General features: G+C 44.4%; 1 protein-coding gene, 1 long non-coding RNA gene and 1 other non-coding gene across 10 annotated transcripts in view; 2 read left to right on the forward strand and 1 right to left on the reverse strand.

The window, feature by feature from the left end:
• Positions 1–1904: 1904 nt before the first annotated feature.
• On the reverse strand, positions 1905–9305 carry LOC116594994. Its single transcript, XR_004287506.1, has 3 exons — positions 9118–9305; positions 8609–8797; positions 1905–2222 (listed from the first exon to the last, which is right to left on the reverse strand). It is a non-coding gene; the product is annotated as an uncharacterized LOC116594994 (long non-coding RNA).
• A 90-nt stretch (positions 9306–9395) lies between these two features.
• The window catches only part of SAMHD1 (SAM and HD domain containing deoxynucleoside triphosphate triphosphohydrolase 1), a 60308-nt gene continuing 54053 nt past the window's right edge, over positions 9396–15650 (forward strand). For 3 of the 8 annotated variants that reach the window (XM_032350734.1, XM_032350738.1, XM_032350737.1), the window contains exon 1: positions 9396–9708. In XM_032350734.1, the coding sequence (XP_032206625.1) occupies positions 9501–9708 (208 nt within the window). In that variant the 5' untranslated portion in view covers positions 9396–9500. The remainder of the gene's footprint in view (positions 9709–15650) is intronic. The other 5 variants (XR_004287502.1, XR_004287503.1, XM_032350733.1 and 2 more) reach the window with 3 other exon arrangements.
• Positions 14692–14799, forward strand: LOC116596627. The gene has a single exon (XR_004288215.1). It is a non-coding gene; the product is annotated as a U6 spliceosomal RNA (small nuclear RNA).

The raw sequence follows: 15650 nt of genomic DNA on the forward strand, positions 1-15650 counted from the left end.
TCACTTGGGGAGGAAATGTAAAAAAAAATGATGAAAGCCTCCCTTAACACTTGAATCATCAGGTGTTTTTTGTTAATAAAGACAGTGCACTTCAGCAAGGGGAAACAGTCAAGTACATGTGACTTTATTTTGCATGATATCCAATAGCACAGGACCCAAGAAGCCTGGACCCAAAGATTGGCAACCACAAAAGTCAAACTGTCCAACCTTAGATCATTAGCTCAGGAGTAGAGTCACCTAGAACATGTTGGCCATGTGTAGGCCAAGACTGCCCAAACAAAATAACGCAGACTGAGTGGCATTTTTAAATAACAGAAATTTAGTTTCTTTTCTGGAGGCCAGAAGTTCACGATCAAGGTGCTACCACAATTGATTTCTGGTAAGACCTCCCTTCCTGGCCTCCAGACAGCCACATTCTTGCTGTGCTCTCACGTGGCCCTTCTGTTGTGTGTGCACGGGGAAGGAGATGTTACCAAAGGGAAGTGCATCCGTGCTCCTGATGCACAGTAAGCCAAAGTCTGACAAAGCAGTTTTTATAGAAGCTGCTTTTAGACAACAGGCTTGAGCAATGGAATGTAGAAAGGGCTCAGAGACACCCCCTGGCTGATTCCAGACAGGCCCACCAGATGACCCAACTCACAATATCCATAGGCCCTAACTAACCAATGGGCCACTTACAACCAGGCACAGTTACCAAAAAAGGGAAAATTTCTTAGGTTGCCATACCTCCTCACCTTCCCCCTTTAAAAACAGTCCCCACTGACTGCATCATTGCAGACAGCCTCTCTGCTGTCCTGTCCTCCGCTCCCTTGCCCTATGATCAGTAAACTTCTGTCTCTTTTGTTCTGTCTTGGGCAAATCCTTTCACTTTCCAGGCTTCCATCCAATCATCGCCCGAACTTGAAGGCTCCCAAATGATGGAAAGAGACACTCAGGGTTTTGAAGCAAAGAAAGCTTTATTATCAGAAAAACAGTCCAACGAGAAGGCAGAGGGCTCCTCCCAAAGCTGCCTTGCTTTGCTGAGCGTAGGAAGAGTTTGTGCATGGGGAAGGAGGTAAATTCATGAAAGCAACAAGACGAGGAAACGGAAGGGACTCCATTTTAAAAAAGGTTCCCTTTCTGCTGTTTCTCTGCTAAGGACCATTTCCTCATGCTCTGTATTTTGCATCTGAGTAAACCAGATGTCCAAACTCAGGCCAAACCAAACCAAAGAAGCTATGTTCCCACTCCAAGGTAAGACAAGAGAGTTAATCCTTCTTAAGTTTCCTCCTAGGCCCCCAAACAGCTGCTAACATCTAAGAACTTGATTCCAGTCATGTTCCAGGACACTGGTATTAAACAAACCTCCATCAACACTGCCATCAGTCCCCCTACCTTTGGTTATTTACGGAGTAACAGCTATTGTTCACCAGATACTCACCTTCAATCCGAATCCACCTTGGATTTCCAAAGCAAAATGTACTCTGGACCCGTTTCCAATATAAATCTCTACCCCCAAGCAACAGTGTGGCTCACTTTCCCAGGTCTCCCTGAATTCCATCTGCTATACTCTTATTGCTTATACCACTCCATAAACTCTGTGCTCACTTCCTCCTGGCTTGCATTTTAAAATTTTTTTTTAATTTTTATTAACATATAATGTATTATTTGCCCCAGGGGGTACAGGTTTGTGAATTGTCAGGCTTACACATTTCACAGCACTCACCATATCACATACCCTTTCCAGTGTCCATAACGCAACCCTCCTGGCTTGCATTTGATTTCTTTTTTTTTTTTAATTTTTTTAAAGTTTTCATTTATTTATTTGACAGAGAGAGATCACAGGTAGGCAGAGAGGCAGGCAGAGAAAGAGAGGAGGAGGAAGGCTCCCCGCTGAGCAGAGAGCCTGATGTGGGACTCGATCCCAGAACCCTGAGACCATGACCTGAGCCGAAGGCAGTGGCCTAACCCACTGAGCCACCCAGGCGCCCTGCATTTGATTTCTATCCCATGCAAAGCCAAGGACCCTCTTGGCTGGTCCTGCAGGGCCCCTCTGGGTCCTTAGACCCAGCCTGCCAACATCAGGACGGTGATGCATTTCTTGAAATCTCAGAGCAGGGAAGCCTTGAAACGTCCGAATGGGCGCATTCTTCTGGACAGTAAGATGCCATCAGGAGTTGGTACAATCAGATTATGTCAGATGACTTCAAAACAAATGTCATTATCTGGTTATCATCAGGTTTCTATAACCAAAGTGAGAACAGGGAGTAGGGAGTGAAAAACGCACAGTTAATGATTTACTATACATCGGGCTGAGAGGAACATAAAACACAATTAAGTAGAGGAACATAACAACAACAAAAAGCCCAGAATGTGCAGCTAAATTAATGGTATAACTAATATAACTTTAACCTTGCTTTATGCTTTCAAAAGAGGTCCAGGAACCAAGCATCCAGCCTCAGAGATGTCTGGTGCCACTTCCTATAAGGACATCAGTTCTGTTAGATTAGGCTCCTACCTATATGACTGCATTTAGCCTTAATTACCTCCTTAAAAAGGCCAGGGGTACCTGGCTGTCTCAGTCAGTAGAGCATGCAACTTTCTTCTTCTTTAAGATTTAATTAAATTTCATTCATTCATTCATTGGAGAGAGAGCACAAGCAGGGGAGTGGCAGGTAGAGGGAGAAGCAGGCTCCCCACTGAACAAGGAGCCTGATGTGGGAATTGATCCCAGAACCCTGGGATCATGACCCAAGCTGAAAGCAGATGCTTAATGACCAAACCACCCAGGCATCCCAAGCATGTCTTGATCTTGGGGTTTTGAGTTCAAGCCCCTGTTGAGAGGAGAGCCTAAAATAAATAAATGATAGATAAATGCATGGATAGATAGATAGATACATACATACATACATAGAGCAAGCCCTGTCACACTGGGGACTGGAGATTCTGGGGGGACACAATTCAGTCCATAACAATATGGGCCCACTCAATGAGTGAAAAGAACTTTCTCAGAGGCAAAGATCTTTGTGAATTCGGCTAACAGACAGTGGTATTCACTAAGGATAGTATGACATGAGTGATGAGGAATCAGACTAAACTAGTCTAGATACCAATGTCACAACAAGGAAAAAAATCAGCCCTCTCAGATGGTAAAGTTATGAAGTATTATCAGGGATGCTTTCAGCCACAAATGAGGGAAAATCCAAAGTTTCAAAGCATACACACACAAAGGAGAAAATCCATCTCACACTGGCCTAAAAACTAAGGAAGTTTATTGGCTCATGAATTTGGAAGTACGAAGAGAGAATGAACTCTTGAGTTACTCAGTCAAATGGCAAATATTTTCATCAAAGATCCAAGGTCTAGGGGGCCTGGCTGGCTCAGTCGGTGAAACGTACAACTCTTGATCTCAGGGTTGTGGGTTTGAGTCCCGGGCTGGATGTAGAGATTACTTTAAAAAAAAAAAAATGTTTTTTTCTGGGGTGCCTGGGTGGCTCAGTGGGTTAAGCCTCTGCCTTTGGCTCAGGTCATGATCAGGTCATGATCTCAGGGTCCTGGGATGGAGCTGTGCTTTGGGCTCTCTGCTCAGCAGGGACCCTGCTTCCCTCTCCCCCTCTGCCTGCCTCTCTGCCTACTTGTAATCTCTCTTGTCAAATAAATAAAATCTTTTTTAAAAAATCTGTTTTTTAAAAGATTCTATTTGTTTATTTATTTGACAGAGACACACAAACACAGTGAGAGAGGGAACACAAACAGGGAAAGTGGGAGAGGACCCTGGGATCATGACCTGAGCTGAAGGCAGATGCTTACCGACTAAGCCACCCAGGCACCCCTTTAAAAAATATCTTCAAGGCGCCTGAGTGGCTCAGTGGGTTAAAGCCTCTGCCTTAGGCTCAGGTCATGATCCCAGGATCCTGGGATCAGCCCTGCATCAGGCTCTCTGCTCAGCGGGGAGCCTGCTTCCCTTCCTCTCTCTGCCTGCCTCTCTGCCTACTTGTGATCTCTATCTGTCAAATAAATAAATAAAATCTTTAAAAAAAAAATCTTCAAAAAATAAAAAAATAAATCTTTAAAAAGTAAAAAATAAATAAATAAAAGGATCTGTGAGATGAGTGGGGTGCCTGGCTGGCTCAGTCAATACAACATGTGACTCCTAATTCTTGGAGTGATGAGTTTGAGCCCCACAGTGCACACAGAGTTTATTAAAAAAGAAAAAAAAAAAAGTATCCATGAGTTATTTTTACCTAGCGGTACCCCGTCCCTAACGTCTGGCCACTCCCTTATGTTTTTGAGCATCCCAACCCCCAAATACATGGTCACATCACCCCAAACATTGAGCCAGTTACAGGAATTCACAATAAGCTAAATTCTAGGATGGGATGGCCTGACCCTGTCTATGCCTAAAAGCAACAGAACTTGTATCCAGCTCAAGTTGCAGAAAAGAACAATTATTTTTTTTAAAGATATATTTACTTATTTGGAATAAGTTGCAGAATGAGAGGTAGAGTCAAGCAAACAGCTGAGTGGGGAGCCCAACGTGAAGCTTGATCTCATAACCCTGAGAATCAGACCTAAGCCAAAACCAAGAGTCAGCTGCTAAACTGACAGTACCACCCAGGTACCCCAAGAATAATGGTTCTTCTGACAGAACTAGTTGAAATCCCAAGCACTTAATACATGTGTGTGACCCTGGGCAAGTCATTTCACCTTTCTGAGCTTTAGTTCCTTCCATGTTAAATGAGTGTAACAACACTTCGGGTCTTTTTGTTCAGAACCAATTCTCTTCTTCTTGTACAGGACCTTGCCTTCTCACACAAGAGGTAACATGTGACCCAAATGGGTCAATTATCTTTTTTTTTTTTTTTTTTTGAGAGAGAGTGAGAGAGAACCAGAGAGGGAGCACAAGCAGAGGGGAGGGACAGAGAGAGGAGCAGACTCCCCGCTAAGCAGGGAGCCCGATGCGGGGCTCAATCCCAGGACCCCAAGACCATGATCCGAGCCGAAAGCAGATGCCCAACTGACTGAGCCACCCAGATGTTCCTTTCTTTTTAAAAATTTTTTTTGGGGGGGTGTCAATTATCTTAAAACACAGCAGTTGGTCCAGGAATGAACATGATCCATGCTTTTGAAGTTATTTTGTTGGAGCTAGAGGAGCAGAAGCTTTCTTTCATTTCATCTCCTCCAAGTCTCTGCTAAAATAGCACTTTCCCAAAAGGTGTATTATGACTACCTTATCCAAAATTGTGACTCTGTCCTTCTCCACTCCTCTTAAATTTTTTTCCATATCACTAACTTCTAATATGTTTGCTACTTTAAAAAAAAATTATTTATTTATTTGAGAGAAAGTGAGAGAGTACATGAAGTGGGGAGAGGGCAGAGGAAGAGGGAGAAGATACTTTTCACCGAGCAGGGAGCCCCATGTGGGGACCAATCCCAGGAACCTGAGATCATGACCTGAACTGAAGGCAGATGCTTAACTGAGCCATCCAGGAGCCCCTGTTTACTACTGACTGAGCCACACAGATGCCCCCAAAAAGATATAGTTCTTGAATGAATGGATGAATGTATTTATAACCAAATAAGTCTAACTAGTATAATAGGTATGGACTGAGGTCATTATAAGGAGTAGAAAATATGGATATAAAGTAAAGCACACGTAGGATGTCTGAGTCATAGTAGGTACTCAAATTTGGTAACTATTGTCATCTGTGAGGTCTTTTTTTTCACAGATTCTGAGACCTGGAAATGAGTTTCTTCTTTCACGAAACAAAAAGGTTTATGGGGATGCCTGGGTGGCTCAGTTGGTTAAGTATCTGCCTTCAACTCAGGTCATGATCCTGGGGTCCCCGGATAAGCCCCGCTTCGGGCTCCTTACTTGGTGGGGAGCCTGCTTCTCCCTCCAGCTTGGGCTCTGTCTCTGCTTCTCTCTCTCTGACAAATAGATAAATAAAATCTTTTTTTGTTTGTTTGTTTTCTTGTTTTTTAAAAGATTTTATTTATTTGAAAGAGATCACAAGTAGGCAGAGAGGCAGGCAGAGAGAGAGAGGAGAAAGCCGACTTCCCTTGGAGCAGAGAGCCGGATGCAGGGCTTGATCCCAGGACCCTGGGATCATAACCTGAGCCGAAGGCAGAGGGAGGCTTTAACCCACTGAGCCACTCAGATGCCCCTAGATAAATAAAATCTTAAAAAAAGAAAAAAGTTTTATGGAGCACCTACCAGGAAGTGACCTTTACATATATACACATTTTGCTTTCCACGTTTTCCTTCCTGAGCATTGTTTTTATCAGATGAGAAAATTAATTATTATTTTTTTAAAGAATTTTGGCTTGGTGGCACCTGGCAGGCTTAGTTGGTGGATCGTGCGACTCTTGATCTCAGTGTTGTGAGTTCAAGGCCCATGTCAGATGTAGACCTTACTTAAAAATAAAAAATGAATTTTAGCTTGGCTTTGGGATTTGTGGCAAGTGTTTAAAAAAAAAAAAAGAATGTCTTAAGGAGGCTAAGTTCAGCGAAGGGTGAAGAGGAAATGAAACAGAGAGTGACAGCTGGCATTGAGAACCAGCAGCACTGGTTGAAGAGGAAGCTGTGGAGAGATACAAAACCACATGATTAATGCTGACAGAAATAAAATTCCCCAGCTCAGCTAGGTGGGTGGAAGGTAGCTATGTAAGGGCAGGGAGAAATCCTTGGGGATATTCAAGGTCATGAAGCAATGGGCCTTCAATTAATGGACATTACAGATTTTTCAAGTATGAACTATGACAAGTTTGGCATCATAGGAGAGGTTGACCTGTCATTTCCTTCAAGGTGACCAGAGCACCAGAGGGCCTGTTAACTATTCTCTTGTTGTAGAAAAGCGAGATAGAATAAGATCACTGTGGCTGTGAGTGGGCTTCACTGCCCTGGCAAACTGGAAAGCACTGAAGTTTTGGAGTCAGCTGCAAATCTCCATTCTGTCACTTACTACTAGCCATGTGACCTTGAGCAAGTAACCAACAACCTTGCTCAAGATCTAGGGCCCCTAGAAAAGAAGGGATAAGGAGATAAGTAATAAACATGGCATTAAATGACACTCCTGAACAAACACAAACAGAAAATTAAAGTTCTCAAAAGTAACTGCTTTGAACAAATCCAGTCGATTAAATGTAAAACCCTGCTTATATCACCTTCTACTGCCAAGGAAACCTTGCAGTCAGGGGAGATTTTCCCATAAGTCTAAAAAAATACAAGTTTTCAAGCCAGCCATTTCCAAGTTGAAATAGGCTTTCATTCATGGGCTATTCATTGTCTCTTTTACCCCTTTGTTTGGGTTTCATGAGTCTTGGCAACTCTGTTCATTTCTCAAATTATTCTGGCACTTAAGGGCATTTTTGCTGAGCCTGGCCCTTCTGTGCAGATGGAGGGCAAGTTCCAGGCTTCATCACTTACTAGCTGTGTGACCATGAGCAAATTATTACTCATTTCTCTCTCTGTAGCTCAGTTCCTTACACCCTAGGATTGTTATGATACATACATTAATTAATATTTGTAAAGCCCAGGTGTCTGGGTGGTTCAGTGGGTTAAAGTCTCTGCCTTCGGCTCAGGTCATGATCCCAGGGTCCTGCCCCCCCCTCCCCCACCAATGGGGCTCTCTGCTCAGCAGGGAGCCTGCTCCACCCCCCATCCCGCCCACCTGCCTCTGCCTACTTGTGATCTCTGTCAAATAAATAAAATCTTTTTAAAAAATTTGTAAAACTCTTAGAACAATGCCTGGCATCAGAGTAAAGATCTAAGTGTATGCTAAGAATATTTTATGGGATGACCAGCTGGCTCAGTCAGTAAGGATATGCACTTGATCTCAGGGTTTTGAGTTCAAGCCCCACACTGGCTGTAGAGATTGCTTAAAAAAAAAAAAAAAAAAAAAAAAAAAAAGATATTTTGCTCTCTACCAGACCACTAGTTCATACTGCTTAATGATAATCTGTTTCATTCATCCTTTTTTAAAAATTACGTTTTATTTTGCCTTTTTAAGTTATCTCTATACCCAGAGTGAGTCTCAAACTCATGACCCCTGGGATCAAGTGTCAAATGCTCTACTAACTGAGCCAGCTAGGTGCTTATTCATCCCTTATCTCCTAGATGGGTCTATGGCTGGGTTGATGGTGTGGTGTATTGGCTTTAGTGGTGGGAATAGTGGTCCTATTACCAGTTAATTGCACACACTAAGATTTATAGGGAAGTTTGCTCATGCCCCTGAGTGATTAAGGTGATGGGGACATGCCTCTCATTTTTACAGGCTGTTACCACCAGGTGGTAAAAATCCTTGAAGATAAGTTTTAAGTAATGTTGAAAAAGAAACAGGCCCAAAATAAAGTCACCTGTGCTAAGACCCATATTAGCAAACCAAGACTTAATATCTAGCCTAATTGCAGTTTCAAACTTTCCCAGGACTGTGAACTCTAGTCAGTCTGGAATTTCCTGGCCAACACTGGTGAGGCAGCAGCCTGGTAGACTCCTGCCTTTCCCCCAAAGTTGGGTGACTTTGCCTAAAATCATCCTTTCTTTTGCTGTGACTTCCTTGTCTTACCCCCTTTCTGCCTTTAAAAATCTTTCATTTTGTACAGCTCCTCGGAGCTCCTTTCTCCTTACCAGATGGGCTGCTGCCCTATTCATGGATCATTGAATAAAGCCAGTTAGATCTTCAAATCTACTCAGGTGAATTTTGTTTAGCAGTAATCAGATTGGCCACTTCCTTTCCTCTGGACGGGGAGTTGGAATAGGGAGAGGAGTTGAGGATTCTTTTGGAGAGAAGTCTAAAGTCTGCTTCTGTGTGGAATCCTTTAGATAAGAGTTTACGGATATGTGTAAGACTGATGAATCACAGACCTGCCCCCCCCAATAATATACATTACTTAAAAAAAAAAAAAAAGTTTATGGATCGGAACCCCCGGGCCCTCTAACTGCCCAGAAATACTGTAGAACCTGTGCAGCGCAATGAGACTACCTTCATATCAGATTTGAAATCATTCCATGGTCTTCCAGATCAGCTTCTTGCCCACTTTTCTCTAATTGAGAAGATGGCCAGCCTGATGGCCTTTTAGGTTTCTTTAAGTTTGGGGCATCTGAAACATGGCCAAGGGTATACCTGTGATACTCACTTGGAGGAAGGCACCCTCAATTCACCAGAAGAGCCCCTGCTCCGGACTGTGAGAGGATTTCCACGGGTCTTAGGTACAGTCTTTCCTCATCTCGTCCTCACTAGCACGACCTTGGCTCTGCTTCTAGTCTCTCTCCCTTTCTGTAAACTCCTGGACCTGTAGAGGACCATTGGGCTGTCATTGCGCCTGCGCACGAGGGCCGGGTGGCTGAAGTGGCTGGGCTGCCCAGCCCCAAGGTCTAAGCTGTCAGTACGCCTGCGCGGGAGGCCAGTTGGCTGGCAGCGCTGTGCGGGCTCGTCCTCAGCGACCGGCAGTCAGTGCGCTTGCGCGCGGTATAAGCGCCGCGGTTCTTGACTGTACTGTGCCTGGCGCTGGTGGTAGCCATGCAGGGAGCCAACTCGGAACAGCCCTTCAAGCGACCCCGATGCGATGGCAGCCCAAGAACCCCTCCAAACAACCGTTCCGCGGCGGCGGAGAGGTCCCCGGGCCCCGAGCTCCTCCCAGATCCCCAGTTCTGGGGCCCGGAGCAGGTGTGCTGCTTCCTAGAGCGCAGTGGCTTCAGAGATCCCCGACTACTGGACCGCTTCCGAGGTACCCGGGGTAGAGGGCTGAGGGGCCGAGGGACGGCGACCGGAGGCGGAGGCTGAGGGCCTGAGGAGAGGGCGCCCTGGGGCAGTGAGCTGGGGGCCTCAAAGAGGTCCCGAAGCGGGGAAGGGAGACCTGCTCGGGGAGGTACCAAAGGGGTGGACCTGAGGCGCCGAGCCAGGGTTGACCTGAGGCGGAGAACGGAAACCTGAGGCGGAGAGCCCTCCTGAGCAGGGGCCCTGAAGCAGGGAAGGAAGACCTGCGCGGGGAGGCACCCGCAGGGGTGGACCTGAGGCGGGGGTGGGGAAGGGGTCGGGGGAGGCCCCTGCGGGAGGAATAACCTGCATCTGAGAACGGAAACCTGAGGCGGGGGGGAGAGAGCCGGCGCTGGGAGGTACAGAAGGCGCCCGGAGTGCACCCTGAGATGGAGTAAGGAGAAATGGGGCTTTTGGGGTTGGGGACCCGCTGGAAGAAAGACAGCTTTGGGGACTGTGAACTTGGGTGGGGCGCCTGGTCTGATGCTGGTGGGTTTCTTTGGAAACTTGCCACCTCAGTGCGGGATAGGCGGACTCAGTTCCTTTTCTTTTCTTTTCTTTTTTTTTTTTTTTTAAGATTTTATTTATTTATTTGACAGAGATCACAAGTAGGCAGAGAGGCAGGCAGAGAGAGGGGGAAGCAGGCTCCCTGCTAAGCAGAGAGCCAGACGTGGGACTCGATCCCAGGACCCTGAGATCATGACCTGAGCCGAAGGCAGCGGCTTAACCCACTGAGCCACCCAGGCGACCCTCTCAGTTCCTTTTCTTAGAACGCTTTCCCCAGACCTGTCCTTCAGGCACCCCGGGCTCAGGAGACCCCTCCGTGCTACTACTGCAGCTCCTTGAACACTTTCCACCTTAGAGTATGTGCTGCTGCTTTTAAGTTTCTGTTTGCTCCCGTCATCTTTCAAGGCTAGGCGGGGTTTTCTTAAGGGAGAGGAAGCATGCTTTGTTAATCCCTGAATCCCCATTGCCTTATCGTAGCATCCCAGTAGGGCTCGATATGTTTGACTGTACTTGTAAAGCTTGGTAATGTTTATGTTTGCTCTCCAAAGTCCGTTTCCCTAGTTAAATCTGAGCACTGAACTTCCAGGAGCCCACAACTTGGCCACATCCCTTGGGGAGATGTGTGGGTTGTGAATTTTAAGCAACTGGCTCAAGTTCAAGTATCCATCCACTTGAAATCTACTCAACTTCCCCTAATGGATATGAAGTTTAACCTCTCTCTGTCTTATCCTCTGAAGTGTTCTATAGGAAGGTAGTATTATTTACAAATTTAGTAAACTTCTGCAATTATGGGGTGGAGTCCCATTTATCTAGGGTAGGAGGAACTTTAACTGTTGAAAGAGTTAAAAAATATAGATTGATGGTGTTGGGAATTGTAATTCTCTTTTCTCCTCTACCCTTTGGTTTTCCTCCACTCTGGATGGAATCTTTCTCTGAATAGCAATAGGTGGGAATGAAATAGTTTTATATTTTATGTCTCCAAAATATGATTGGCTATGTTGTTGGCTCTCTGTTTTAATGATGTTGTTGTTGTACTTATTCTTTTTTAATTTATTTTTTATTTTTTAAAGATTTTATTTGTTTATTTGACAGAGATCACAAGTAGGCAGGAAGGCAGGCAGAGAGAGAGAGGAAGAAGCAGGCTCCCCGCTGAACAGAGAGCCCGATTCGTGGCTCGATCCCAGGACCCCAGAATCATGACCTGAGCTGAAGACAGAGGCTTTCACCCACTGAGCCACCCAGGAGCCCCTGTTTTTCTTTTTTTAAAGATTTTTTAAATTAATTAATTAATTAATTAATTTTTTTTTAAAAAGATTTTATTTATTTATTTGACAGAGAGAGATCACAGTAGGAGAGAGGAAGGGAAGAGATCACAGAGAGAGAGGAAGGGAAGCAGGCCCCCTGCTGAGCAGAGAGCCCGATGTGGGACTCGATCCCAGGACCCTGAGATCATGACCCGAGCCGAAGGCAGCGGCTTAACCCACTGAGCCACCCAGGCGCCCCAAAAGATTTTATTTATTTAATTGAAAGAGAGAGAGAGACAGAAATAGTGACAGAGATCATAAGTGGGGAGGAGAGGAAGAAGCAGGCTCCCTAGGGCTCCATCCCAGCACCCTGGGACCATGACCTGAACCGAAGGCCAACGCTTAATTAACTGACTGAGTCACCCAGGTGCCCCTCAGTGATGTTCTGAAGAATAATTCATCAACCTTCAGAATCATTTTTTCTCTTGAGCCCACAGTCTAATACTTGTCTAATACTAGCAAAATTTGAATTCACTACATGCTTTTTTTTCCCTTTAAGATTTTATTCATTTATTTGACAGAGATCACAAGTAGGCAGAGAGGCAGGCAGAGAGGAGGAAGGAGGCTTTCTGCTGAGCAGAGAAGCCCAATGCGGGGCTTGATCCCAGAACCCTGGGATCATGACCTAAACTGAAGGCAGAGGCTTTAACCCACTGAACCACCCAAGTGCCTTTTTTTTTTTTTAAAGATTTTATTTATTTGAGAGAGAGAAAGTGGGAGTGCATGAGCAGGGGGATGGGGTAGAGGGAGAGGGAGAAGCAGACTCCTCTGCTGAGCAGGGAGTCCAACCTGGCTGGATGCCAGCATCCTGGGATCATGACCTGAGCTGAAGGCATACTCTTAGCCAACTGAGCCACCCAGGCGCCCCTCACTACATGCTTTTAATTGGTACAAAAACGAAAAACAAACCAACTGACCACATGGGACAATTGTTCATTTCTTTTTTCTTTTAAAGTTCCTTTTTTATTTTTTAATTAAACAATTTTTTTTGAAGACTTATTTATTTATTCTCAGAGAAAGAGTGCAGGGTGGGGAGAAGCAGGGAGAGGGAGAGAGAAAATCCCAAGCAGACTCCCTACTGAGCCCAGAGCTCAATTCTGGGCTCCATCCCACAGCCATGAGATCTCAATCCCATGACCCTGAGATCTCGACCAAAGCAGAAATCAAGAGTTGGACCCTCAACTAAGGTGCCATCCAGGTGCTCCAAGATTTTTTTTTTTTAAGTAATCTGTATACCTATCAGGGGCTCAAACTTAAAACCTCAAGATCAAGGGTCATAGGTTCCACCGGCTGAGCCAGCCAGGCACCCCCACAAAACTGTTTGTTTTGTCCTGACCAAAGATTAGTCAAACTTCTCTCTCTCTTGCTTGCTGCTAAACTGCAGCAAGCACTAAGAAAGTGGAATGCTCCGTGATCAGCTTCTCTTGGAATCGGCTGAGCATAGCAGGATATTGTCATGTCAGACCCCAGTAGGGTCACTTCCTAAAGATTCTGCTTGCCCCTCCTTTACCTGATAAAAAACAGCAGCACCTTCTTCTGTTTGACTTTGGAGATTTCTGAAATCTCAACATTCTCCCTATTGCAATAGTCTTTCTTTCTAATCCCTATCTTAGCCTGGAATTATTTATTTATTTATCTTAAAAGATTTTATTTATTTATTTATTTATTTGGCAGAGATGGAGAGAGGGAGTGAGCACAGGCAGACAGAGTGGCAGGCAGAGGCAGAGGGAGAAGCAGGCTCCCTGCAGAGCAAGGAACCTGATGTGGGACTCGATCCCAGCATGCTGGGATCATGACCTGAGCCAAAGACAGCTGCTTAACCAACTGAGCCACCCAGGCGCCCCTGGATTGATTGATTGATTGATTGATTGATTGATTTTTAAAGATTTTGTTTATTTGACAGAGAGAGAGAAATCACAAGTAGGCAGAGAGGAATGCAGAGAGAGAGAGAGGGGAGGAAGCAGGCTCCCTTCGGGGCAGAGAGCCCTATGCGGGGCTCGATCCCAGGACCCCAGGACCATGACCCAAGCCGAAGGCAGAGGCTTTAACCCACTGAGCCACCCAGGCGCCCCAACCCCTGGATTTATTTTTATTTGCAAAACTACATACAAAGTGTTGTTCCCTTTCCTTTTCCTTTTTTTTTTTTTTTTTTAAGATTTTATTTATTTATTTGACAGAGAGAGACACAGCGAGAGAAGGAACACAAGCAGGGGGAACCGCGGAGGGAGAGGGAGAAGGAGGCTTCCCGCTGAGCCCAAAGCAGACTCTTAACCAACTGAGCTACCCTGGCAACCCTAAATAGGAAAATATTTAAAGATTGATAATAAGAGAAATGGGTAATCCAGTGAAGTTGATGGAAGTGTCTATTGGGTCAAACCATGGATGGCTTGATAATACTTTTTTACTTAGGAAATTTCACTAGTACAAATTTACAGATAGAATTCTACAGGTGTCCAAAGAAATATATTCAAGGTCATTCTTTTTTTTTTTTTTTAAAGATTTTATTTATTTATCAGAGAGAGAGATGGGGAGAGAGCGAGCACAGGCAGACAGAATGGCAGGCAGAGGCAGAGGGAGAAGCAGGCTCCCTGCTGAGCAAGGAGCCCGATGTGGGACTCGATCCCAGGATGCTGGGATCATGACCTGAGCCGAAGGCAGCTGCTTAACCAACTGAGCCACTCAGGCGTCCCTCAAGGTCATTCTTTTAACCATTGGTTATAAATGGCAAGAAAGTAGAAATGATCAATCCATTGATAATAGTTATATATAGTAGTGATACCTAACATTTCCTCAGCATTTACTTTGTGTGAAGTACTGTTCTACATACTTCTCATATTTTATCTTGTAAAATCTTTACAACAACTATCATATCGGTTTAGGTATACTCATTTTAAGGTATACTCATTTAGGTATCCTCATTTCTGAGCATAAGTCTCAGGAAAAAATTGGTTAAATATACTACGGGGCATCTAATTGTAGAATATAAGGCAGTCATTAAAAATGATGTGGTTTAATAAAATTGACAGAAAAGATTTCTGTGACATCATAGGTGTGAAAAAATAAATTATAAACAACATAATTCCATTTGTGGAAAACTACATAATTGCATAACTCAGGATCTTTTTAGAAAAATATGTCTTCAAGTGCTCGCTTCAGCAGCACCTATACTAAAATTGGAACAATACAGAGAAGGTTAGCATGGCCCCTGCACAAGGATGACTCGGAAAAAAAAAAAAAGTCTTCAAGTTTATTAGTATTTTTTAATTTTTTTTTTAACTTTTTTTTTTTTTTTTTTAGGATTTTATTTATTTATCAGAGAGAGAGGGGAGAGAGCGAGCACAGGCAGACAGAATGGCAGGCAGAGGCAGAGGGAGAAGCAGGCTCCCTGCTGAGCAAAGAGCCCGATGTGGGACTCGATCCCAGGACGCTGGGATCATGACCTGAGCCGAAGGCAGCTGCTTAACCAACTGAGCCACCCAGGCGTCCCAGTATTTTTTAATTTTAAGTGCAGAGCTTGAACTCAGAACCATGAGATCAAGACCTGAGCTGAGATTAAGAGTTGGATGCTTAACCAACTAAGCCACCCAGGCTCCTGAAGTTTTTAGAATTTTTATTTAAGTAATCTCTACATCCAAAGTGGGGCTCAAACTCAACAACCCCAAGATCAAAAGTTGCATACTTTACTGACTGAGCCAGCCAGGCATCTCAAATATGTCTTAAAGATTATTGAGGGTATTTTTAGAAAACCAGGATAGCACTAGAGTAAAAATACAAAATGAAATTTTACTGAACTTGAAATTGCTCTTTTTTCTTTTTTTGTGTGTTTTAAGTAGGATGGACATAGCCTATCACAGGATTCAAACTCACAACCATGAGATCAAGAACTTAGCCAAGATCAAGAGTCTGCCACTCAACCTACTGAACCACCTAAGTGCTCCCAGGCTATGGTTTTGTCTTGACTATTCTATGAACAATAGATTTACACTTCTTTCCCACCCTTACTCCCCACCCTAAACCTCACCTGTTTTAGAAGGAAGCTGCCAATTTTGCAACTTGGAATTCCCTGCAAATAGTTTTTCAAATAATTTTAAATCTTTTTTTT

Source organism: Mustela erminea, chromosome 7 (assembly GCF_009829155.1).
Source record: "Mustela erminea isolate mMusErm1 chromosome 7, mMusErm1.Pri, whole genome shotgun sequence".
In the NCBI taxonomy this organism is placed as follows: Eukaryota; Metazoa; Chordata; class Mammalia; order Carnivora; family Mustelidae; genus Mustela; species Mustela erminea.